Below are 27,312 nucleotides of genomic sequence, written 5' to 3' on the forward strand. Positions count from 1 at the left end.
TGAACTTTGCAGCATTCTGTGAAGTTCATTCCCTAACAAGTACAACACCCAAATTGTCCACTTTATCTTCCACCTCCCAGCTGGTGGTCCCCAGTGCAGTCAGATCCCTGCAGCTTGCTGTGGACAGATGATATACATCATGACACCAAAGTATCACACAATACTTTTGAACCTCCTAAATTCATATCCTTTTCGCAATTGTACATGATGCTTTCAAGAAGAGCTCAAGAAAAGCTCCAAGCATTCTCACACCACAGACCGCTCAGCCAATTTGACTCAGGTGGTGCCTCTGCAATCCTTTCTGTCACTGCACCTAAGTGCGTGCACGTTAAGTCCCAGCAGCTGTTACCAGCTTCAGGTTTGGGAAGATTTAAATTATAGAGGGGTTAAAATTAGCTTTTCCCAAGTTTTCTGAAGAGGCAACATAGCTGAAGTTGGGAAAGACATGAAATACATCAAGGTAACACCGACATTAATGTTTTATTGTCAGTGGAACTGACTTCAGTCTATACTGAAAAGTAAATGTATCTCTGTGGGACAGATCTTTTTGGTTTGTAAATTACAAAGCTTATGTAGCCTGTAGTCTTAGTACCTATTTGCACACTAGTCACAGAAGCTCTGGCTGAATTGCAGGTTTCATGACGAATTGGTGAGACTACTCCTTAGGAAAACACTCTTAGTTAAAGATAAGCAAATTTAATGAAGGTATCACCAAGAAACACAGAACCGTACTACACCATTGACTTTCTCAGTGCAATAGCATTGTGGTATGGAAATACAGAATGCTAAAACAATGATCAGTATAGAAATGCAAAATGCTAAAACAATTACCATTTTTAGTATGGTCACTATCTTAAGCTTCCCATCAAGTTCAAATGGACCAAAATGTCACTTTTTTAAATATTTACAGACGTGTTTCCAACACAGAAGTAGGAAAAGATATTAGGGGAGAGGAGCTTGAGGGCAGATCAACTCCTCTCACTTTTCTTACCATCTTCTTACAGTTGCCTTCTCTCAAAGCTTGACCTTATTTATTTTTGTTTTCTCCAGAATGATTTTTAAGAAATTTCTCACAAATATCAGTTTGTTTCTTCTTTTAATCTTGCTTGGCTGACAGCTGTCCTCTTTCCCCTCTTCCCATGTGGCTTTTTTGTTTATACCCCCTCCCTCTCCTTCCACAGCTTACAGGTAATTCCTCTTTTCCTCCATGTCACCTGCTAATCTTCTCTCTTCTGGTTTCACTCAGTCTTCTCCCTTTCATCTTATTATTCTTGTCCTCTTTGATCTACCTCAGAAACAAACTCCTATTTAAACTTTTGATAACATCGGAAAGTTGTTCTCCTCACCCTGCACTGTCTGTGGTGACCTTTCAAATGCTTTAGTTGAATGTTAGAAGATGGCTGCCTTCTGATGACAGAACCATATTACTCCATCAGCTCAGAATTAATCTAGATCTGCACAGGTTTAAGCAGCTCACTTAATCCCACATGTCCTTTGTAAATTCAGCCAGATGTCTTCACAGGCAGATGATCAAACCCAGGAAGCCCTGGCCCAGATGGATCCCAAAAACTAAGACAGCTCTAGTTTAAGTGAACTAAATCTATATGCAACAGTCTAAAACACATTCCATTCAATTTTGGTGCCTAAGAGTATCTGAAAGTGTGCTGAAATATACTACCTTGTTTCACTTCAGCCATTAAAATCACTTGGGCAGCAACTGATTTTAGAACAAAGTCAGGCTGGCCCATGGCCGGGCATACCATGTTCATCTTCAGAGTACCACTGCTGGTAAGAGGAAGGGAAAAAACCAGCCAACCAATCAACCACCCAAAAATCCCCAAACAACAAAACCCTGTAATGACAGTTCCCACATATAATTTAAACCATAAGAGAATCAAAGAAAAGAACAGATCCCTCAATAACATTGCTGAGTTGCTCTTCAAGCTGTAGTGAATTTGGGAACTAAAAGCTCCATTTGGTTAGTTCTGCAGAGATGCTTCTTCGTTTAGTATTTTGAACATTAGGCAATAATTTACTTACCGTGAAGTATTATACTCACTGTACAGATTTAAACAAATACAAAATCTGCAGTACCACAAGTTGGTCACCTCCCTGTAACACACACTGCTAACCCACAGGTCTTTGGATTTATGAGACTGGTTTGCTTCCTCTAGGATCATTCACTAGGATCAACTGCAAAACAGCTAACCTTACATCCAGAGACTATTTTTAATGAATGCATTAACTACTTTATGCAGAAATACATCTACCTGTATCATCAGTTAACACAAACAGATTAAAAGTTGATAAAGGATGCACTGTAATACAAAAATACAGTAATAGTGACATTTATTATATTACTGTTTAACTGATATTAATATAACCCCCCCTTTTAAAATAGAAGTCTTTGAGAAGTCACAAGAATAAAGAGCCCTTAAAAACATTTTATGAAGCACTGTATTTCATTCTACATAGAATACGATAGAGAAACCTAGAAGAGAAAAATGTTATTTAAAAAAACCACAGCAGAATAAGTCTTTTTTTTTTGGTAAACTAACCAGTTTTTACACATTCAAAGATTTTAGATTTTTAAGAAAAACCCTCTTTTCTGAAAATATCAACTTTCACTTCAATTCTGTATTTATAAATGAGACAAAAATAGAAAGAGCTATTTAGTATTAATATTCTAATTGTCAAAGGGAAAAAAAAACAGAAAAAAACCCCTGTGCAGCATTCACTAGGATTATCATTTTGGATCCCTAGTGTGCATGCTCTGTAATCAAAGTTCAAACAAAGTAAAATAAAACAATCAAATCTGTAGAGCAGGTGATGAAGAGTTACTTTGCTGACTCATTACAGATGTACATAAAATTTCCAACGAAGGAAGCATCCACTATGAAAGACAGGCGGTGATGGAGGTGAGTGGAATGGACCAAAAAACCCTGTTAGAGGCACCTCTTCGATCAACCTTCTGCTAAATCACTGCCTGCTGTCAGTCAAAAGACTGGAATTACCACACCAGACGGGTTATTGAACTTAGTTCTGAAATCTTCCAGCAGATGTCCTCACAAGGCAGTCACCATTTAAAAACCAGACAGATGGGTGAGGAAACAGACTTAAAATAAGGGTGATATAAATATATAAACAAATTCACAGTATGTAATTTCTTCTCAAATGGAAAACTTAAAAACATAGGCAGCATGTTAAAAAACATAAGGCTCATATTTTAAAAACTAAAGGAAGAAAAAAGTCACCTGAACAAGTACATAACTAGCACATCTGTTTGAAGCAGCACATCTGTTTCCAATTTGTTAAGTAATTTTCACATCTTACTTATAAACAAAACAGAAGGTTCAAGAAATGATGGTGAAAAGTATGTAGGCACAAGGAAAGTATCATAAAGACTATAATCCTATCCTTCTCCCTTCCGTTTCATCTTAAAACTGACACTAATTCTACTGAATGCACAGAGCTGAAGTGCAGCTTTCTGCACTACTCCCCAGTGGCAATGACATACAAACATTGTCACGAAGTTGATATTCTTGGAAGTACAAAATCTCTTGGGTATTTCAGGAAGACTTAAAAAGAACAACTTTTTAAAATAGTGATCCTCATAATTACTGCTACAACTGGAAAGGTTTGATACTACAGTTGACTTGCCCTTCTATGTAGAGAGTAATGAATCCACAGTTAACTACCTATAAACACCTGTGAGATAATGATTCCATCAAGTACTGGTCTACAAACTTAAAGCACTTTACTTAGGACTATGAGACCAGTATTGCCAGCCCTCAACTGTCATTTGCTTTAACGCAGATGTAAATGGCCTCACAAATGAGAATACACATCAGGGAAAGATGTATTCAAGAAGATAAGCATCATCGACTCTTCAAGAGCAGAGAATTAAGTGCCGATACTTAGGGCTAACTGGGAAACCAGCCAACTGGGACACGTCAGTCACAGTTTTACTGTTGGAAAGAATTCGAGACTGCCCTAGCTTCAAGAAAATGCTGGGTGGGTGTCTCCAACAGCTGGGATGGACTCGTCTGCCAGAGCTTCTTTGGTGGACCCATTACGGCACTTACAGACAGAAAGCGTTGCTATGTTAACCATGCTGAATTAGGTCAATGCTAGCATCATCAATTATAGAAATAGATTGCTTATGAAATCTTAGAGGAGCAGGGGCTTTGTCAGTATCTTTTCTGAAGCTTCAATAGCGTGGGTGACTGATTTTCTGCAGGCTGACTGCCCTCAATTTCAACAATGAAAGTAAAACCGAGAGACTTTTTAACTTAGTGTCAGTGAATAACCATGGTGAATAACACAGAACTGTTACATTGCTTAAATGTTGAATGCTTTCATGCAGTAGCAGCTTCAGATAAAGCACATTCTGTATTTAGTTTGTCCTGAGAAAAGATGAATCTAGCTTCCAGATCCTGAAAAACATGGTAAATAATACAGTATTAAAGCTATTAAACTTTCTCAGTTTAAGTAAGGTTCTCTTCAGCTACCACAAAAAATAATTATAAAAATATCGTTAATCTTTCTGTTGTGCTTTAATAAAACCAAAACCAACCAACCAACCAAACAAAAAGCACAGAAATTCTATGAAATCAACATTTCTATTTAAAATATTAAAGGAAAAATATTTTTCAATTAATTAAATATTGTGCTTTAATTAAACAAAACAGCACAGAAAAGCACAGAATAATTCTATGAAATAATGAGATTTCTATTTAAAATAAAGGAAAAATACAAATGAAGGATGATGACTGGGGGGCAGCTACAGTCTATTGTTAGCCATTTAAGATTACTTCACTGTCCAGACAGCTGTCTGTCTGTATATTGAATCTTAAGCCCCTTACCCTTAACCATATGATAAGGAACATAAAATTAAAGTCCAAGCAGTGGCTAGCTCTACTATTTCTAAATAAAGACTTATGGGAACAAATACACATCTCAAACAAAACCATAAGCGATGCTGAAGCAATCCTAATCGTAACCAGCTCTTCCTTCATAGCTCTGGTTTCATTATGTAAACATATTCCAGTCAAATTTTACAAATTATGTCAATAAGTCATTATTTTTCCCTCTTTCCCCAGGAAAACTGTGCAAGGATAACTGTACACATGTCCAAGAAATAGAGGATGTTATTTTATTGGAGGTCCACAGGTAATTGTATCACATTAGGGAGTGGAAGAATCCCGTGGTATGGCACAACACAATACCTCACTCTAAACACTTAAACATAGGGTTAAATGATATGCAACATGATCAAATCAGTAATTCTCCATCTTCTAGGCACCACTGATTAATTTAAAATAAACTTTCATAAATTGAAAAAAGAAAACTCATGTAGTCCATTAATTCCTTTGTTGCACTGTCTTTAAGTGAAACAGCACTTGAAAGTCACAAATAAAAAAAGCAGCACTTTCTCTTAATACCAACACCACTGTAACACATACTGTAGCGTGGCATGCAAATCCGTATCTGCAGTCTTTTTTTTTTCTTTTTTTATTAACAAATGGAATGGTAATTTTCTATCTCAAATATTAGTAGCATAACATGTAAGTGCAGATCATTCTGGCCACAAGTGTGGTAAGCCTTAACAAGTGTGTATTACAAGAGCATAGAACACAGAGCATGACACTTACATCCAAGAATCTCTCTCTTTTATACTGTATATGTTGTTTGTTACAGGCTGACTTCCAACTTGCTGTACCCAAGCTTCAGGAAACAAGATTATTGACCACTTCTGGTTTTGTTTAAAAATAAAATGCAGCCACCATCATAGCACAACCATTAACCACCTGATAAAAAAAAAATGCCATAGCTCCACTGAAAAAATAACTTGTCTTTTTAGTACACTCCATTAGGCAATAAAGTTTCCATTGTAGGCATGTTATGAAGTCTTACAGTGGTACTGCAGCGTCATTCCTGTTAAGAAGGTATCTATATAGCCACCAAGAAACGGTGCAATATTCAAAAAAGCTGTTCAAACTGAGCTAAGCTTCACGAGACCACGTACTGAGTCTTCATGCAATGAATCCTGGCTGGCTAGACTCAGGACGTGCATTGTATGGCTGTGTGCAATAGGACTTCCACTTGGCAGCATCCCAGGGGGTGACGGAGCTTCTTCAGGAGTGAGAAACTGATGACCTTCATGTTCCTCTTTTAATGGTATCATGTCTGTCAAACCTGTATCTGATGTGAGATTTGGCATAGAAGATGGTGGTGTTGGTTGCCCTAGAGTTAGAGTTGCACAAGGCCCACTGATAGAAGTCTTTCCTGGTAAAGGTAGCTCTTCACTAGTTATGCTTGGCTCACTCTGTAGTAGGGGGGTGGCAGCAGCCTGCAAAACGAATTTAGTGCTCTGAATGCACTGATCTTGGTCACACTGTAGAATGGAAGAGTGTCAAAATCATATAAGGAAAACACAACAGAGAAAAAGGGAGGATATGGACAAAAAAGGTATGGAAAAGAACAGGATATGAAGAGAAGAAAAGAAAAAAAGAAAGCCATTAGTATCATTCCGTGGTTAGCCACACAAAAATCCCATTGCATGCTACCCAGGAATAAAATAAAATAAAAGCATGCATAACTGAGCCAGTGCTTTGGATTACTATCACAGTAAATGATGATATACATTTATGTGTTCACTTAAGGGTTTTGGTAATCCTGAAAAGAGCATCCTGTGAGTACTGTAATTCAAATGCTTTGCATATTCTTATTCTAAGCCATTTGGAAAATCTAGTTGCACAGACCATGTGTAACTAACTGCATTGGGCACCTCAAAACCTCCCCAATCCCAAGTGACCTGAATAATTTCCACACTACTTATATTATCCTAAAGTAGACAGCAGTCCAGAGAGGTACCCAAAGGCATAATCAAAGCATCTTTCCAAGTTCATAAACAGTAGGCAAGTTATCTTTTCATAATTGGTCTTCACGTGAAGGAAGTAAGGTGCTATGGAAGTTTTTTCAGAAGAATCCCTTTGATGCAGGCAGTTTTATAAAGATATAGCCAACAATATAGCCTCTATGAGCAAAAATTCCCCCCTTTCCAATTTAATACATTATAAACACTCTAGAGAATATACCATACCATACTCAATACTCAGGAGGATGTGCAGAAATTTGGCAGCACTGCAGATGCATCAATTTGGTATCAACTTTAATGATTTTTAAGCTGTTTTTTGACAATGTGAAGAATCAAGGTACAAACCACAGGTTTTCTGGCAAGCACCTTCACAATAACAAGCCAAATTCAGCATTATATAAATTTGATTAGGCTCAATGAGTATTACCAGGAACACTTTTCCTCTACATAATTCCTAAGAACTGTTTATACAAAATTATCATTAATTCATTGAGATGACAAGACAGGTAGGTGCTTCAATGATGTCCAGTTAGCTGAGTAGTACACCTACTGCCGGATTCAGTTTCTTTAACAGAAACTAGTATGATTTTTGAAAGCTTCCAAGGACAACATATATTTAATTCATAGCCTGATCAGCTATAACATCTGCAGATTTTCAAAACCCTGTTAGATTCACTTGCCATACTACTGTTCTGCTGTGCAGGAGAAACACTACTGTTAGTGAATACACCGATAAATTCAATGCAGCAAAGAAAATTTGGAAGCAAGCAAGCAGAACAAAAAAATATGTCCAGAGGTAAGATATGCCTATTCACGGTTGTTATTTCAAGGATTCAGTTAAGCAGCATGTTCTGCTTTTCAACTTATTTAGTCTATATCAAATCACTGAAAGATATTACAAATCCAACACCTGTTCAATATATTCTGAACCATTACCATTGCTACTAACATTACAGCAATTCCCCAAAAAGCCCATTTGAGTTTAACAAGCCACTGTGATATACTCTATTCAAACTCATGGAAAAAATTTTGCTTACTTTACTGCATGATGAAAACCATCTGATATTTTTAGGTTCTCCCATTCTACCACTGAATATCTTAATGATGGATGCACACACATTACATGTAGAAAGCATGCAAGCAGACTATGTGGTCACAGTAGACAGACAGTATTTTAAACATGTCTAAGCATTTTAGGACTCCCAGACCAAATACTTTGACAGGCAGAAGTCTGGATCCTTACTCAATTACATGTTTTCCAACACTTATGTTTTCAGAAAGATAAATGCACTGATATTCTGTTACATAAATTGAATTAATGTATGTTGCAAGCCATTTCCCCCCCACAAAATAATGTACAGCTCCAGGCGAAGAATTTGGTAAGTGGTCTCCTATCATTTCAGAGGGATTATTCACAGGCTTAAAGCCAAAACCTTGCATAAGTACCTTACTAAGAAGAAAACTGTCAGCATCTTTTAAAGTCAAGCTTTCAATTAGTAATTCAGTGTGAATAACTCTTTCTTGATTAATATGCTGTTATTCACGCCTGCTTATTTCAATTAAATTACAACCCTTCAACCAGCCTTACTATGCAGACATAAAAAAAAAATCTTTTAACTGAGCTTTCAGACTTCAAAAAGACCAACAAAACTCATCTTCTCTGAAATGCAGTAGCCAAAGAGAGTGTTAAATAACAAAGAAATGCCTAAACCTACCAGGGTACATTAAAAACAAATAATATTAACATCTGACTTGTTGCCTTAGTGAAGCTTCAACACTGATCTTCATAAGGAAATCATTAATGTTATCCAAGCAATACAAGTATATAGTTTTAAATTACCTGAAGGTAATCTATTTGAACTCATTCTATGGCCTGAATTAATTTTCTTACCAGACTCAAGCATATTTCAATCAAATCAATATTAAAAAGACAATGTAGCTTCATAAAGCTCCATTGAATAGAGTGTTATAAAACTGTTTCAGGCACTGCATATCTCCTCTTTATTTTCCATGCACTTGTCACTTCCTTAAAGCCTATCCTCTTATTTAGATACATTTCAGGTTTTCTCTTTTTTTGTTCTATTTAACAGTGATCAAAATAGGAAAATACAGATTTTAAACAGCTTTTGAAAGTGAAATAGACTGGGGTTTGTACTAGAAAAGCCAGATGTGTTCAATGAAGCTCTCAAAAACATCTGACAAAACCAACACGTACTATGCAGCTACACTACTCTTGAGTCTAACAGCCAACACAAAATTAAACAAGAAAAATAAAATTTGTTTATAGGGTTGGCATGGTGGCTTTCCTTTGATTCTCTATTCCACTGTTAACTAAATTAGATTTGTTAATCATGTGAATTATTCCATGCCAGCATTTCAAATTAAGTAAAAAAGCCAATGACTGTAACAAAAAGGAAGCCAAGCACTGAAATCTAAATAGCTAAAAATCTACCATAGAAATTATTCCACCAGCACATTCTTACTTCAGATCTATTGAATTTATTTTCCACTTAAAACATCCACTGTTTCAGAGGAACAGCAGGTTCTGAAGGTAAAACACGTTTAGTAAGTTCTGAAAGTACAGAAATTCAATTATTTATTTGCATAGAAATTTAAGCCATCTCTGCATTTATTTTCACATCAAAAGGCACACATCAGAACAAATCAGACAAAACCTAAAATTCTGTATTTATTTCACAAATAATAAATACAAACAACTAAGGAAACAATATTTTTCTTTTTTTTTCTGAAGAAAATCTGATTTTTTTCTAAGCTACACAAAGCATACATGTTAACATAGCTGTTGTACATGGCAATATATTTTTCACATTTCTAATGCCAAAGCCAGAGATTATTTACTTTGAATTTTAAATTAACTTTGTTAATTTTTTTCTCAACTCTAGTAACATTGAAGAATTGTCCCCAGAAGACAGAGAAAAGCAATTCACTGTCTCAGCAGCTCTGAACAAAGTACAAAACAAAAAGTTTGGAGGAGACTGTCAGCAGTGAATGACAGTGCTACAAAGTAACAGAAAGGATGCTGGAAAACCATACTAGATGGATACAACAGACGGCTAAACAGTGGAGGGATGGAGCTGTGTAACTGTTTCCAACAGCTGTAGGATTTCACATTCGAAATCATGGTATTGAAAATACTGTGCAACAACTGAGCCACAAAACCCACCAAGTCAATGGCTCCACTACCAAGAGGTACAGTGCACCAGGAGTAGATCTATGAGGGGAAACATTTCTGAAGCCAAACAGGAAATTATACCTGTTCCAAGAATTCTACTTTTACTAGACTAGCTCCTGTTCTAATGGACTATATGTTTGTGAACGGTTAGAGCATGTTGGGTGCATTCCAGGAGCCCATCTTCTGGTAGAGATCTAGTTCATGTCCTCCAATACTGCTCTGCAATGTGAGCAAATAAGCAGTAAATATGTACAGTCGAAAGAACTGCTTCTAAAACATACCTCAATCCAAAGCAAAATGCTGAAGTTCGTTTACTGCATTTTATTTGTGTCCATTTTAACTGTGAAGTAAAATGCTTTAATGAAAAACCTCTATCAACATTGACTGTAGTAATGTTGAGTTGGTAAGAGCACTAGGTTTTGTTTCAGGCAATGATAAATTACATTTGTGAAGTACGGCAGCAAATATTATACAAGGAAACACACTCATAAAACCCCCAGCAAAGTGGGGCTCCTATGGTTGCTGACCCTTTTACTGTAATGATAGAAATATTTACTCCTAATAATGAGAATAGGAAAAGCAAAGGAAAAAGTATACTAGGACGGTCAGAGTTAATGTTCTCTGGATCAGCTGGATTCCTGTTTCCAGATCAGTGCTAGAAATACTGATGTGAACGCTTGGGAGAGCTTCTTTGCACCCCTTGTTGGTAATGAATGTTGTGCATGCTATTATAGTTCCTACAATTTTCAGTGATACTTATAACTAAGAAACACACACTCTAACTAAAGAATTTACATCCAGGGAATTTGTCACACAAGGAACTACTTAAGCACTGGGGAAGAGATGCCTGGAAATGCAGGAGCACAAGCAAATTTCTTTAAAAAATCAAAGAAATAAACCTGTCCTGACATAGAGAAAGATAGAAGCAAAATCCGCTGCTTTATAAGGCATTAGAGAATTCCATAGTACATCATAGTAAAAATAAACCAAATTCCTCTAAAAAAAGTGCATGGAGTGAAATTCTGTGTTTCTTCATAATGGATTACTAAACAATAAAATGCCCTTTACCAAAACCCAAGAATCAATGCAGGCTTTTAAGAGAAAGCTAAGAACTACAGAAGTACAGATCAAGGTAATGGCAGTTGATGAGTTTATGGTGAAATAAAGAACTCTTTTTCTGAACATAAAGAATATAAGACTTGAAATGAAGGAAAAAATACAGAGAAAATTATGATTTCATAATGGGCGAAAAACTGTGTTTCATGTGAAAAAAATACTTAAGAATGAGAACAGAGACACATGGGCAATCAAACTAATGAAGAGCTTATAAAAATAATAAAATGCAATAGGGAAATACTTTAGAAATATCAGGTCTACAGATCCTATGCTCCAAGTGACCATGCTTGTCATGTGCATGTGGATATTAAGAAACTGGCTAATGAATTTACCATACTAATTTCTAATGTATTGGAAAAGAGATACCACGGGATAAAAAAAGTTGTATGTACTTCCAGCCTTCAAAAAAGTAAATAACTTCAGCTTTTCATAAAATCAGGGAGATACTAAGGAAAGAACAGGAAAAAAAGCTCTGTTATAAAAATAAAAAAAAAAATCATAGTATGGGTCTATGAAGCACTGGTTATAGCAACAACCCCGACTTTCTGAGATTGTGAAAAACTGAAGTCACTAGCATGAGTAGGATAGCTCCTCTACGAAATATTCAAAGTCTCAAAGGCAAAATTACCACATAACATGTTAAATACAAAAGCAGTGTTCCGTAAATAGTATCCTGAATAACAGATAATGTATTGCACTGAAAAAGGTATCTGGAAAGTTTAATGTTGGTCTGATATTTATTTTGACCTTAAATGCAAAAATGGTACTCTGCTATATGATGTATTAAAATAAATGGAAGCAGAATATAATACTAAGCAACCCAGAGAGATTTTAAGAATGATGAGAGGCTAGCACAAGAACTCTACTTAGCACACCAGTCACTGAGTAAAAGATTTGAGGGAAGGGAAAGGATAAAGGGAGACGAAGGAACAGGAATAAGAGAAGACAAGTGTGAGAGAAGATGCTCATTAAAATCTTCCTTTAATATTAATGGACAGGAGAGACATTTTAGTATGCTATATGCAATAAGCAGTATAGCATCTAGACATTAAGATTCAATGTAGACATAAAACGATGTAATGCATTCTGGAACGAAATCCAACGAGACACAACATCCTGGAGCACACTTCAGATTTCTAATAATTTATTTCCCATACTCAAAGCATTAAACTTGCTAAAACAGTGTAACTATCTCTGATGACATGCAAATAGCTAAACCTCTGCCATTTAAAAAATATTTATCAGCTAAAGCCACTATCTACACATGCTTTTAAGTCAAGGAATTTCACCTTGACTATCTTACCTGAAACCATAATAATACAACTTGCAGCAGCAGATACATCCCCCTCAACCTTGGCAGTTCTTTGTTGTCTACCTGCCTCAGCTGCAAATATGTGCTTTTAACTTTATGCCTCTGCCTTTTTCTCAAGAAGTATGCAACCTTCCAGGAGGAAAGACTGAATCATATTCCACCCTTTGCCTAATCTTTATTAGTGAGGACACAAGATAGAAAGGAAACCTTTTCTTTCACAAAGATTTTCCCTCTACTTTTTTGCTTCCACTGGAGTCTTGGGCTTGAGATGGTCTATTATTTAAACTGTCAATCACCAAAGGAAATTTTTGTGTTTGCATCTGAAGTTCTTGCAGGATTCTCGTGAATCCCTTTTGCTGAGATTCCTCCTCTAAAAAAACCACCACCAATCAAAAATCAAACAGTGGAATGCTGCATGCCTTGTTTTACTTCTGCCATAAAGTGTACTTTACTGCCTTCCACTTGAAGAACCTTCTGTGGTCCTTTGTATGGGAGAGCAAGTGAAAGGCTGATGTTCCCAGCACTCCAGTTCCCAAGCTTCTTCAGAAGATTCTAAGATTGTGGACTGGGAAGAAAGCTGAGAGAAACAGATACTGCAAAGCCTGGAAGAAGTACTAGGGCATACTTCATGGGAAAAAGGTTTAAATAGAATTATGAGATTGTATTTGATTATTTCTGTCTAACTCAGAACAGAAAATCTGGTAACTGAACAGAATGGTGGAAAACATCTAAGCTAGCAGTAAGATGAATTAATTTTGGTAGGAAAAAAGAAAGTCTGTTATGGGTAAGATTAAGGTCTTAACTGTGAAACAGGGATATCAGTTTTGTTGGTTGCTGTATTATGTGATAGGAGACATGGGAACCTGAAAGGCACAGAATCTACTAAGAAGAACAAAACTACTGACTTTAAAACACAGAAAAAGGGAAACATGAAACAAGAGCAAATCAGAGGCAAAGTTATGTCCCACTGCATTGTTGCCAGCAGGAAATGAATTCATTATTTCTTACGCTTCAAACAACTCAGGAAAAACTGCAAGACTTTGAACAGCAAAGACAGGGAAACTAAGCTGTTCTTTAACAGTTTGCAACAAAACACAGGGGAGAAATTTTAATGCTGATAGCCAGCTGCTACTAGAAACCAGTTGGTCTTGGATACAGACCAGGATTAATACCCTGAGAAAAATGGCATCACAGTCTTAAAAATATTCCTATATATTGAATACTATGTATTACATTTTTCAAGCTTTTCCTGAGAAATCATTTTCAGGAATTAAGTAAATTAATACTGTAACAGATTTCTCAATTTCTAGAGACAAATTTGGTCAATTTTATATTAAACTGGCACAAGATTTGTTCATTAATACCTAGTAATGATGGTAGTGTCTTCTTACAATGCAAGTGTAATTCCTAAAATGCTATAGTAATTTAATGTCAGGGACTAACTGTGGTTAACAATATGCACAAATAAGAACCCTTGACAGAATCAGGAATTTAGGCTAATGCCTGAAAGTCCTCAAGCTATTTCTAAGGTTCACTTTCTTTTCCCCCTCCCCCCCCTTTTCTCTTTTCCGAGTTATGTCTTTTGGGTTTTTTGAGTTAAAATTCAGTGGAGTATTACTTTTCTGCTCAACTACACCTTTCAGAAGATTCAGAGTCAATACTGTGTCTCTAACACATTTTCTCACTAAGACAAACAACCCTTCTATCTAGTCCTCAAAATAAAAACTAAAACCAGCCTAGGTACTACAGCAAAAATTTTTATACCAGTTTATCAGTGAGACTAAATCTAATCTGTCTGGGAAGAGTCTTTTCTTCTTTTGTTCAAAAGAAAGGCTAAATTATCTCCTAAGGCCTTGTGGCAGCCTCATTTTTGGCAGAGGGAGGGCATCCATAACTCATGGTTTCTTTGACAAAGTCTCAGAACCCACATAATATGAAGATACGTGACAACAACTCGAAAATAGGCACATATGTAAGATGCTTTCCTTTGGAAAAAGATCTCTTTCCCGTTACTCTCTTCTCCTTGGCACTGGGAATGCTATTTTCCATTATGATAGCCAATGCTACCAGAAAAAAAAAAACAACAACCAAACAAAAAACCACCCAGAACCCCCCCTCCCAAAAAAAACACCAAAACCCAAACCAACTAAAAAAAAAAAAAAAAAAAAAAGAAAACTATTGGCACAGTTTCAAAGATGTTTAAAAACTTCTATTGTTACAATCCAGTTTCCATTTTTTGTTCATTGGATGGTTAGTGTCCTCCTGTTCTTTCTTCAAGATACTTCTCCCCTAGAATCTCCTTTGTTCATCTTTGCTTTTTAAAATGCAGTAGTCTATGCATAACCACAGTGTACAAGCAAAGAGGAAATAGGGTTTAAAGAAAGTGCCATATAAAACAAGAATTAGCTGGAAAATGATGAACCAGAGCAAGTCCATGACACTTGAATATTCCAGTTCAAAACATAGCAGGCGTCAATAGTACAAGTCAAATGCCAGTACCTTCAATAAATCAACAGTGTAGAAAAGCCTCTCTTTTTTTAGAATCCATGAGCAATAGCTATTACACTGCGTGAAACATATATTAAAAAGAACCTTGATTTTTTTTCTTTACTGTTAATAAACAAGTCATTCCACCCAGAGAGTCAGCTGTATCCAGTTAGTTATTACTTGATTAGTTCACATGAAAGTGGAGAAGGAAAACATTCACAGGAATCTTGATGAACAACACTATGGGATGATTCCTACCATGTTGCTCTGAGATTGTGTGGCCCCATACATAGTAATGCCATTTGATGGTCCTGCTAATTGTGGTGTATCTGGCTGTATAAATCCTCTTCTGTCAATTAAGCTATGGAACAATAAAAAAAAAAAGTTACAGATATTTCTGATCAATAACTACCTTGTCTTGATAAAAACACAGGAAAACTTTCTATCATACAACAGACATTAATATCCCACCTATACCTTCAAATGTCCCCTTTTATTCAACTGAATTACAAAACTTCATATCTGCTCACCAGCAAGGTAATTGTTTCTTTGTAATACTACTGCCACATAGTCATACCCAGTGCTACTTTTCTGAATTTTTATCACAGACAAAAGATTTAGAAGCTTAGCAGCAGATACCACAAAACCCCAAAATTCTTAACCATGGGTGTGAAAACAAATTAAAAAACTCATTGGTGCACTTTGAGTCAGTATCTGTTTTCAAGGTTCTTTTGTTATCAGTTTCCACATCTCTAAATTAAAGCTACATAATCACAAAATTTAGAAAGAAAGGAAAAGGGGAAAGGGAAAAAGGAAAAAAACAAGGGAAAGAGGAACTTTTATTTGAGCAGCTTATTTGCCAGACTTTTCATGACAGCTACTTAACACTGTTGATAGTGCACCACTATTTTTACTAAAGTGATGCACTCATAGAATTTCTTATTTCCAACTAAGAATATGTTTGTGGAGAAATTAATAAGTAAAAATCTACATTAGATTATTAAAAAAACATAAACAGAATGGAATAATCTGACCTCAAATTTTTGCAAAAAAATACACATATCATTGTACTTTCAATTTGAGAACTCTAAACCTCATTTAGGTTCTGCATACTCATAAAAAACTGAATGTGCAGACCTACGTACTATACTCTACATGTGTATTAGCTCATATCACTTCCAAAAAATTGTTTATGCTTCAATTAATTCAAAGTTTCAGGTGTTTTTTTGTTTTTTTTTTTTAGTTATAGCTAGCTTTCAATTATAGTTCCACACTGTCAGTCATAGGCCAAAATGTTTTTTTCCTGTGACCTGAACAATGTTACTTCCCATCTAGAAAACTGTAAATTTCACAGGATACAAATTGTAACTGGAGGGTTTATAGATCCAGTTACTAACATATAATGACGGGAATGCCTTAAAATGCCTGAAGGCTAAAGTCAGAACAGAACTGGTTTTATTTGCTGATTTATGTATCAAAATTCACTAAGGGTCAAGATGGCTTCAATTTTGAATTTTAAGAATAGGATGCATAGAAAAATCTAAGGTGCTTCCCCTCTCAAAAGCCAATGAGGTTTCCACCACTTGGAGACTGGCTTAAGCTTTCCTCATGAACATCTGCTAAACAGGTTTTTATTTACATTCCAAGCCCTTAGAAATCCACCTGAGATTACAATCTGCCATATGGACAGCACTCCTTCAAAAATCAGATGCTTGAAAGAGTTATATGAACTCTCATGTCAGAAAACTGCTGTCCATGCTGACAAGTACAGATCAAATTAAGACTTAAAATTACTTGTTGAGGACATGTGAAATGCATCTGAATTTGCTAGCATACATTTAAAAATTAAAAACAATGTTTAACAAAAGTGAGAAAAGCCTGGATTATTTATAGATCCTTTCTTAATCTTAAATATATTTTACAGGGTCTGATCACTAGCTTAGTTTAACCACAATTCATCACCTTATCTCTTTACTACTGAAGAAAAACTTACTTAAAACTTCTAATGGGCAGTGAAACAAAACTTTTTCTTTTTTTTTTAATAAACTCAAGCAATCAGAAAAAATATTTTTTCATCAATAATCATGTGTCTTTCATTTATACTAACAATACTTTTGATGTTCTTACCTTGGAGAGAGGGGCCCACAGAGTGCAGCACAGCAATTTGTAAAGATGTTGCCATAACTATACGGATTATAGTTTTCTTTACCTCTTTTATTTGACCATGATCCTTTAATCTGAAGAGATATGAATGAGATGCATCACATATAATACAATAAAGAAAACAGCTAGACAAATTTAGGGCTACCAAAGCAGCAATATGCTACTTACATCAGAGGCAGACCAGATAAAACCCATGATCCCACTTTCCAAACAGGTTAGAGCTTTGGGCTGTAACAAAAAACTGGACCCTAAAATCTTACAAGCAAGCACATGCTTTACATCCATAGATTTAGACAACCCAAAATCTCAAAGGATCAATAAACTCGGAAATTTCAGTATCTAAACATAATGGTCTAAGCTTAATTTTACAAATATTATGGCATGTTCTACAGAAGAGGCTCAATTGCAACTTACCATTAAAGCCAGCAATAGAGCACTTCTTTCCCATACTCTTGGGTAAGTTCCTAAACTGTGCAGTACCATAAAACGTTATTTTCCCTGAAGTTCGCAAATTGCTTTAAAATATTATGAAGTAACTGCAGTCATTACTACCTTTTGGTGCATATTACATTTCATTTTAGCTATATTGCTTTTCTGTTTGTGAGATACTTGAAAGGACTGAGTAAAATGTCTTACTTTAATCAACTGGAAATGTATGCTTTGAATGAAATTACTGAACAGTTTCCTTGAAATTTAGACAGGTTAGACTGCTGCAGTTCCCTGCTATCTGACCTTCAACAGTCCAAAAGACACATCTATCTGAGGGGAACAGGGATTGTGGAAGTACACTGGGTCCACCTAGAAAGACAATGTTGGCCTAAACCTAACAACTGAGAAATACCAGAGTATCTCATCTGTCTTACTAACAAAGCACTTCTTCAAAGACAGGCTACTTGCTCAGATACTGGATGCTGGATGCTGAGGCACAATTCATTCTGAGCATGCTCAGTAATTTCTTTCTGGTTGACTGGTATTTACCATAAAATTCATAATTTTAGCCATGACCTTAAACAATAACAAAACACGTTTGATGGTCCAACAGAAAATTACAGTAAAACAGTTTTAAGCCTGCAGTAATTTGTTAGCTTACTTGCTAAATTCCAACAAGCTTTCTGTACTATCAACCACCTAACTTTCTATTTTCTCCTTTCATTTATTTTGCATTTTTCCTTTCAGCAAAGGAAGGACACATGAAGCCTCCACACAGTTACTCCACACCAAAACAATGGAAACCTACATGGAAAACTGGATGACTGTAGAAAAGAGAAAGTTAACATTTAAATTAATGACATACTCCTTGCCAGAGGTTTTAGACCTCAGACTGGCAGAGAAATTTCAAAGGAAAAATGAAGAATGAAATTTTTTTTGAGAATTCAACTCACTTTGCCATTTTTATAGTAAACAATTTTTTAGTCAAAGAATATTTAGGACTCTCAGTGAAAAAGAGATACTGAAAATTATTTAGTGATTTCCTACTGGACAGAATATACTTGATTTTTTTGTCTCCTCTCTCCTATTTTCTTGTTCCTTCTCTATATTTTCCTATTCCAAGATACAGGTCCTGTGGATGTAAATCACAGTAGACACGCTATGCAACCAGCATATCTTCAAGAAATATAGTCCAAAAGATGTCTTCTGCTATTTCAAATCAAGCATGACCAGGTTTCTTCTTTCTTTCCTACTGAGGGATTCACAATATTATGCATGCAGGTGTGACTTCTCTAAGAATAACAGAGAAAAATCTTCTCGTTATTATTTAGAAACATGTATGTAGAAGCATATCTTACATCTTCATTTGTTGTTTGATTGGAGCTGATCAAATACGTATGAAAACCTGAGAGGCCAACAATGGACCATACTGAGAAAAAACACACCACAGCCTCCAGCACAGTAATTGAAAGTTAAGGAAATACATACTAATGAAAAAAAGAATACAAAATCAAGTAACAAGTTGTTACAATTACATAATTCAGGATTGTCAACTGATAGCACACAAGTCCCTTTGGGGTACTTCAGTGGGGTCAGCAAAAATTATTTTCAGTAAGTTTTAATGTACAGGCTACTGATAGGCATCTACCCCATCAAATATTTAAGAACCTGCATATGGAAAAAGCCTAGAAACTACTGATGAGTGGTTCTGATCTTTACTGCTGAAAATCAAATGTTCATGTTCACCCTCTAAAAGTCATCACACTTAATATTAAGATGTAAATTGATATGTTACAATAAATAACACTTCTGATGGGGTGAAGGGAAGATCAGACAGTAGACAGGTAACCCAAGGCTAGCTGAATAGCAAAGACTGAAGCCAGAACTACGAGTTCTAGATCCGTGCTCATATATACAGCAACAACTGAGCAAACTGCATCTCTGTCATAACTGCTAGACTCTTCCTGTCTCTCTTCTGTTACTGAAGATGCTGACAGTGATCCTAACTCTAGCACCTAACTAGTGCATCTAAGTGCACTAGGCTGAGTAAAATATAAAGTCCATCTGCTCTCTTGGTGTGGGGCTGAATCCTCAAAACTCAGCAACATTTGCCCCAAACTTATGCTAAAAGGAAGACTATCAACTCCCAAGTCACTGTGCTGGTATTAAATAGTATCTGAGGAATTACAATAAGTCTTTCTGAAGGAGGCATCAGCTCAAATTGTAAGAAAATAACAAAAAAATGGCAGAAGAACACTTGAAGGGGAACAGCAGCAGTCAAAACTTGGTTTGGCACAGCCACAAGTCACTCTGCTGGCATCCACCTAGCCCACAGAGAGCACCCTCCCTGTCAAATGCTGTTTGCAGACAGAGAGCAAACTGCCAGTGTGGGGTACAACTTATGGGGACGCACACCTGAGGCACCTATATGTGTCCTCATGGGGTGCCTTCACACCTGCAAGTTGTTGGGAGCAGCAAGGTACACATACAGCAAGAGGGTAAACATACACCTCCAAGAAAGTAGCAAAGGCATGCACATGTATGTGTGTGAGCAGCACTAGAACTATCTGTGTTCTCACTCCTTATAAACTGCATTATTCAAATGGCACAAAGTAACCAGGCTTTAAAAGTGAGACTGGTAGACTAAGAAAGTCAGTGTTGCATCATTACAGTTTACAGCATTTCTTTAACTCTAAAGGAGTCATCATCTCAGCAATATAAGTTGCTTCTAAACTTCAAATAATCAAGCATAAAGAGCAACTTTCTACAGAAGGCTCCCTGCCATAGCTTTTTATTTGCAAGTATTTTTATTTCCACCCAAATAGCCATAGACTGAAGACTACACCAGCTTTGAGAATGCTATTTTCTACAACACTTCAACAGTAATTTTTTTTTTAAGGGAACATAAATCAACAGCAGAAAAGGTTTTTATTTCCTATAAAAATAGATACAATAAATCAGTAGGAACAAGACAATGGGAAAAGAATATGATAAAAATAATCTGTATATTAACCATATATTAACACTTAGTGAAATCAGTTTCTAAGACAACATCAACTCAAAATATTCCAGAACAAGGACACAGCTTTAAAACATACAAACCCAGTCTAATCACTAAGCCTAACAACAGAAGAGAAATATGACAGCTTCTCACCATTACAGAGACACAGACTGGTTGGACAAAAGTTTTTATGATAAATAATCCCAGTATCAGTTAACAGTGAAGTTTTTATATTACAGGTATTCTCACCTAATGAATTGGGAAACACCTGAGCTGTCTGTATAACTTCCCTTAGAACCTACTTCACTCAAAATCGTTTAACAGCGAAAAAATAACCATGTGCATTCTAAGCAAATCTGCTGCAAAAGCAACAGGCAAATCAACGTGCATTGCTGAGCAGCATGTTCACTAGTCTCTCCCTTTTATCTCCTCCTTAAACTATGGGGAGGAGTCATAGTCAAACTAACAAGACAGAAAGTCTCAGTTGACTGTGCAACAGCCATAGCTAAAGCAAAGAGAGTAAGAGAAAATTAATAAAGCAGTAGACTTTTGTTAGCAGAGGGTTCAGAAAGGTGTAAAAGGAAGCAATAGCCCCAAAACATTATGCACAATAGAAATGGGGCTTTGATAGGGTACAGATATTAAAGACAGCTGTAGATTAGCACAGCTGAGTAGAGTCTGTACACCAAGACCAAGAGGAAGAATCACAGGCCAGAAAAGGGGAACCTTAGAGGGAGAAGAGCTCCCTACAACCTCATCAGATGACTGAGCCCTAACAGGCTATTCCTTACCATGATTACACTCAAGAAGGTCCTGAGAAGCAAGTTTCTCCCTCCACACTGTAATCCCTACTGACCAAAAAGGGGAATTCCTTTCAGTTAAAAGACCTCTTTCATTTCCCCACTGAGAAGGACTTCTTTCCCCAGGTAAGAGACTTCTTTTATTTTTCCACAAAAAGACCTCTAGAACAGCATGGATGGTTTATATTAGATTACCATGACTCAATTAATTAAAAACCAAACACAAAAAAGCAATATATTCTCAACATAAAGTATAACTTACTAGCATAATATGGTATAACACTCCCTTGGTATCCCACACAGTGTTGTTAGCAAGTTTGAAATGGCAATGTTCTCTGTGCCTGAATTGATTGACTTGCTCCAAAGCAGCATTCCCAATACTACTTGGACAATTTATCTTTTTACTGTTATGAATTGTACCCAAGCTATTAAATTGTCCAACACATCACTATCAAACCCGGCTATTTCAACAAGATGCACTACTCAGCCTTTCAAAGCAGCACATCACTGAATACAAATTACAAATAAGCAGCCCATTGTTCCTGTACAAGGATCCTCAATTACCTTCTGATTTAAGGAAAATTGGAAGCTATTCTCACTTTGAAAATAGTTTGAAAGAATCATCTTTTATAGGAATTGGCTACAATTGTCTTAACTGGAAGCTACTATGCTATTTAGAGCAGTTTGGTTTTGCTTTGTAAAATTTCTTCTACCAAAAAATCCCTCTAAACAACGGCTTTGTTTAATGAAGGAATTTACAGCTCAGTGACTCAGCCTGATGAACACATATACACACAGAACTGTACTTTCAGAATCTGGAGAATCTGACACATGGAAAAACTAGCTGGAAAGTGAGGTCTGTCTTTATGAACAACTACAAGTGACAGAGAAAGAGATGTTGTTACTCTTCTGTGGAAAACAGCAGAGTTTGAGGCACACGGAAAATAATTCTTTTAATGTATCTTTGTGAGAAGTGCAAACTGTTTACTCAGACACAAACTATTCAAAACATAGAAGGAGTGGGAAGGTTACAGCCTGTACAAAAATGTAAGAAAGACACTAAACAGTAGTCTACCAGCTTCCAGTTTTGCCATTATGCTAGCTGCTTTTGGACAAAAGGAGCCTTTTCCATCCTCACTGAGTAGAAAATGTACAGAAAGCTCCTGTAAAGTGATAAAAAGAACATGGAATATTTACAGAACAGAACGACAGAATGGTTTGGGTTGGAAGGGACCTTTAAAAGTCATCTAGTTCCACACCCCCCTGCCATGGGCAGGGACACCTTCCATTAGACCAGGTTTCTCGAAGCACCATCCAGCCTGGCCTTCAACACTTCCAAGGATGGGATGGCCACAACTTCTCTGGGCAACCTGTGCCAGTGCCTCACTATTCTCACCTTAAAAAGCTTGCTTTGTTATAGCCAACATAAATTTACTCTTTTTCAGTTTAAAATCCCTTGTCCTGTCACTACAGGCCCTGACAAAAGATCTCTCTCCACCTTTTCTTATGAGCCTCATTTATATATTGAAAGATCACAATAAGACTCTCCAGAGTCTTCTCTTTCCCAGGCTGAAAAACAAGAGTAGTCCCTGTGTATATGCATGTGCATACCATTATGTAACCTAACAGAAGCTGATACTTAAAAATTACTTCTGTGAAAAACAGTAAACTGACATAAGAAAACTTCCAGAAACTGAACTCTTCAGGGACAGCTTATGGTTTCAGTCATTCCACAAATCTACTTTTTCCATCCTGACAAGAATCGGCTATTTTGGATAGTTTCTGCTGCAAAAGCAGAATAATTATTGAATATTTTAAATGAAACCACAGCATGATATATATAATGTATATTTGTATATATGATATATATATATGATATATATACAAATATATACATATATATATCATATATATGATATATATACAAATTCCATCACAAACATACGGAGCATATTTCCATCACAAATGGCAATTACAGAACTTTGTCAAGAGTACTACTCTACAAAAGATAAAGAAAACACCCCAGGCTATAGTCTCTTTCCTACCTCCAACATGTGCCAAGAAATCCTGCTTTGCAAGAAGTGATGAAATCACTAACTGATAAAAGTCCCAAATGCCCATATCCAACAAAGCAAGAAAACAAGCAAAAACACATCTCAGATGTTATTTTGCAATAAGATCTAAAATTTGTTCCACTGAAAGGATATCTTGCAGGACTGTCCTTCAAGGCATTGAGGAACCCTGTTTGTTGAGAACCTGTAGAAACAGAACCCAAAATTACCAGCTGAGTAAGAAATTGGACTACAGGCTGCTTTCAACATAGATAACACAAGTAATATATGAAGAAAACCAAATAACCATAGAATAGATTTACTAATAAGAATCTGAGAATATTTTGCTCAGCAGCAACATCAGAAAAAAACTTGGGTAAGTTATCAGTCATACCACAAATTGATAATTGCATCATTCCCATGAACAAGACTTCTGATTACCCCTGTTCTTTTCTGACCTAATATGGAAACAAAAGATTATAAGCTACTTTTTTATTTTGAAATACTATTTTTCAAAGTGCTTTTTTGACTTGTAGAAATTATTCTATAAACCCAGATTGTCCCTCCTCTGTTCTGGGAGCAGACAAATTCTATAAACTATAACCCTGCTCCTACTCCATTTGCACAGATTTTTCTAGTAAGTGCTTGCTACCTCTGGGCAAGTAAGAGAAAAGAGTAGCTGAAAAAAGCTCAAGAGCAGCATGATCTAGTGAACTAGACATGCAGAAGCATCCACTTGGATTCCACAACCATGAGATATTAATAAAAATGGATAATTTGACAATTTGTCGATTGCAACAAGTTACTTCATAGAAACTGACTCAATGTCATACAGCTATAGCCACATAGCTTGCATTTTACTGTATAACTTAGATGATTTTAATGCATCAGGCCAAAAGTCTTTCCCTCAACAAAAAGCTTCCCTTTAGCTAAGTTCACCTGAAGATTTGTATGAAGAGAGAAGAATCTTGTCTTTAAAACAAAAAAAGGAAAACACGTTTGTGTGTGCGTACACACACATATATTCTCTAGGCCTGTGTGGTCAATTTTACTGTTTGCCATTAAAAAGCAAAAGTTACTTACCTTGTATTTCTGAGTCTTTTCAGACTCTCCTAACTGATTCTTAGCCTCAAAGCACAAGACTAATGGAACTTCCCCTACCTTCTTACAATTTTTTACAATCCTTAATGGCAATGGCAGCAGGTAGGTTTGATTTCTATTCCCTACTGCTGGTCACACTGCTCCAAGCAGTTCCCAATACATCAGAAGGGGATGGCTCCTCACTGCAACAAACAATTGAAATACTGATGCTTCAAACAGAGCTGAGTGACTGTGAAGACAAACACCACTATTGAAAATGTCTTAAGCCTGGGGAGATGGAATAAAATCTTGCAAGACAATACCTTTAAAGTATCCAATTTATATATTAATTTTATTATCTTCAATAATAATATGTACACGTTTTTAATCCTGAAAAGGGAAGATGTCCAATGAATACCTCAGGTGGCCACACAAAACAAAAAGATGTATCTCCCATCTTGTCACCACTTAGGCCCAACAAAAATTATAAAAAAGCCAGGTTCCAAGATGTATTAAAACCAGATTTCCTATGTAATCAAGAAGGTCACAAGAGGAACTTCCCTACTAGGGAATGAACCAAACTGACTTATTTTTGGTTTTTTTTTGTATTTTAACATCAATATCTACAAGTTGCTGTAAATATCGCTCAGTCCCTTCCTAAAAGACTATTGCCAGAAGTGTTACTAAAGGTAATCCTGCTGAGATTGTCTTCAGAAAAGCTAAAACCAAGATTTTATTAAGCCTGCAGGATTTCCTCTAGAACCAATAATTTTGCCAGGACTTATGCATATACATATGGATGACTCTGAAACAGCAGTAAGATCATAGTCCCAGGATTTAAAACTGAGACTTTAGTCAGACACGCTAACAGAAAGCAGTTTATGCCAAGTGCAAAGGTTCAGGTTAAAGAACTGAGAATCCTGCTTACTGGTTAGCATCAGCTGAAGAACTGAACAGCTGCAAAACAGAACAAAAATGCTTGAGTGGTAATTACCAGAAAGCTAGATATGAGGACTTCTAGAAGTGTGGCAGGTGCAGAGCGACTGGAATGATCAATATGATAAGAAAACCTTACATGTAAAGAATACTTTTTTTGAATATAGTCAAGATAATAGTAGATAAATTTGAAAGCCAGGCTTGAGGCTCAGATTAGTAAATAAGCATTGAGGAACTAATCACAATTCATACCTGCTCCCATTGCCTTTGAGGACCAACCAATCTATAGAAATAAAGAGGTTTCTCCTGTCTCATCCAAGGCAGACAAACCTCCACAGCAAGAATATTTTCAGCTGACAGACAATTCAGCATTCAACATTTACTATATGTTATCTGTAACACATACATAATGCTGAAGTGCTTCTCAACCACACAGAGGCCCAATTAATTTCTCTGATCTTTGTCTAATTCATACTTGGAATTAGGTATGGACACTGTAAAGTTGAAATCCACTGGATAAATGCACTTGACATACAGAACACAAAATCCTGGCACAATGTTGGTAATTCATATGCTGAAAGCTGAGGAAAAAAGCACTGTAGTCTTTGTGAAATAAAGGTAGGTTAGCTTCAAAAGTAGCTTTACACTGTCAGACTGATAATGTTTTCAACTACTGAATTCTAGCAAAGATGACAGAAAAAAAACCCATGCTTCCATCTTCAATGTAAAAGGTACGTATATATATATATACATACTCAAGTATGCCCAAATAAATGTCAAGAATTTCAGTATTAATGGAAAGTGTTCTCTTTTCAAAAATTACGTTTCCCTTTTTAAAAAATATGTATATCTTATCTTTGCTCTTTCAACTGGTATTAGAAATGCTGTATCTGTCAGTGAGAACAACTTGTCACAGACTCCCTCAGAATTAGGCACCCGTACTTCTAGCCTATGTGCTATGTCTCTGAGCTATAGGAGAGCCACTCAGTGCTTTGTATCCTCCTTTTGCGAAGCACAAATAAAAGCAGGAGTTCTATTTTTTAAAATACAATTTTCCTCTGCACAGTGTAAGCAGTGTAGGAAAATGAGCACTATCCAGCTTTTTTTTCAGTAAAACATTTTCTAAATATTGCCGTTATCAAGCTTGCTTTATAAACGTGTTATAAGCTGAAATTATTACTTCTATCAGGTTTCCATTATAATACAAAATACAAAGAAATAACAAGATCACATTTCCAAAATGATTCAAGAAATACTCTTCAAAGCAATATCCTGTGCAATTAGTGAAAAGTTAGAACACTTAAGCTTCCTAGAGATAGAGTTAAGAGACCTCCACAATATACAAAAGGTCTTCAAAGACAAGTCTTATAATCTCCACAGTAAATTAGATCATAGTCATCATATAGCAGCTAAAAAAGTTTTTAGACCTGTGGAAAAAATTCAACAGTACCCACAAGAGTCTTGACCTCAAATCCAAAACAGAATACAAATAATCAATCTTAAACTTATGAATATTCATCTTCCTATAGCTTGTCCATTCCATTATGAATTTGTTGTTCTCAGAATGTCTATGCAAATGAAAGCAACTTGTGTTGAAAATAGGGTAGAGAAAAATGTGAAACTAAACAGCAAACAACAAAATGTGTAAAATAGCTCCAATCTATTTCCTAGTAATTTTCATGTTTGTTCTGATGGCACATGACCCATGCTTACATTTTAGAAAGCACACAAAAATTCTTTGAGAAAAATAATACTATCTGTATTCTTAGACATACACTATGTGTGCTGCTTTTCCATTCAGTCACCCATAAAAGGACAAAAAAATTAACACTATATTAAGATACAGCCAGCGCCAGATCAATGA

At 36.0% G+C, this 27,312-nt stretch overlaps 1 protein-coding gene across 5 annotated transcripts in view; it reads right to left on the bottom strand.

The window, feature by feature from the left end:
- Nucleotides 1-5,118: 5,118 nt before the first annotated feature.
- ZDHHC14 (zinc finger DHHC-type palmitoyltransferase 14) overlaps nt 5,119-27,312 on the bottom strand; it is a 102,790-nt gene continuing 80,596 nt past the window's right edge. For 3 of the 5 annotated variants that reach the window (XM_031049833.2, XM_005150064.3, XM_013129291.3), the window contains 5 exons: nt 23,589-23,637; nt 18,939-19,041; nt 17,116-17,225; nt 15,247-15,349; nt 5,119-6,397 (listed from right to left, as the gene is read on the bottom strand). In XM_031049833.2, the coding sequence (XP_030905693.1) occupies nt 5,996-6,397; nt 15,247-15,349; nt 17,116-17,225; nt 18,939-19,041; nt 23,589-23,637 (767 nt within the window). In that variant the 3' untranslated portion in view covers nt 5,119-5,995. The remainder of the gene's footprint in view (nt 6,398-15,246; nt 15,350-17,115; nt 17,226-18,938; nt 19,042-23,588; nt 23,638-27,312) is intronic. The other 2 variants (XM_013129293.3, XM_031049832.2) reach the window with 1 other exon arrangement.

The sequence above is a fragment of the Melopsittacus undulatus genome, chromosome 3, assembly GCF_012275295.1.
Source record: "Melopsittacus undulatus isolate bMelUnd1 chromosome 3, bMelUnd1.mat.Z, whole genome shotgun sequence".
Classification (NCBI taxonomy): domain Eukaryota; kingdom Metazoa; phylum Chordata; class Aves; order Psittaciformes; family Psittaculidae; genus Melopsittacus; species Melopsittacus undulatus.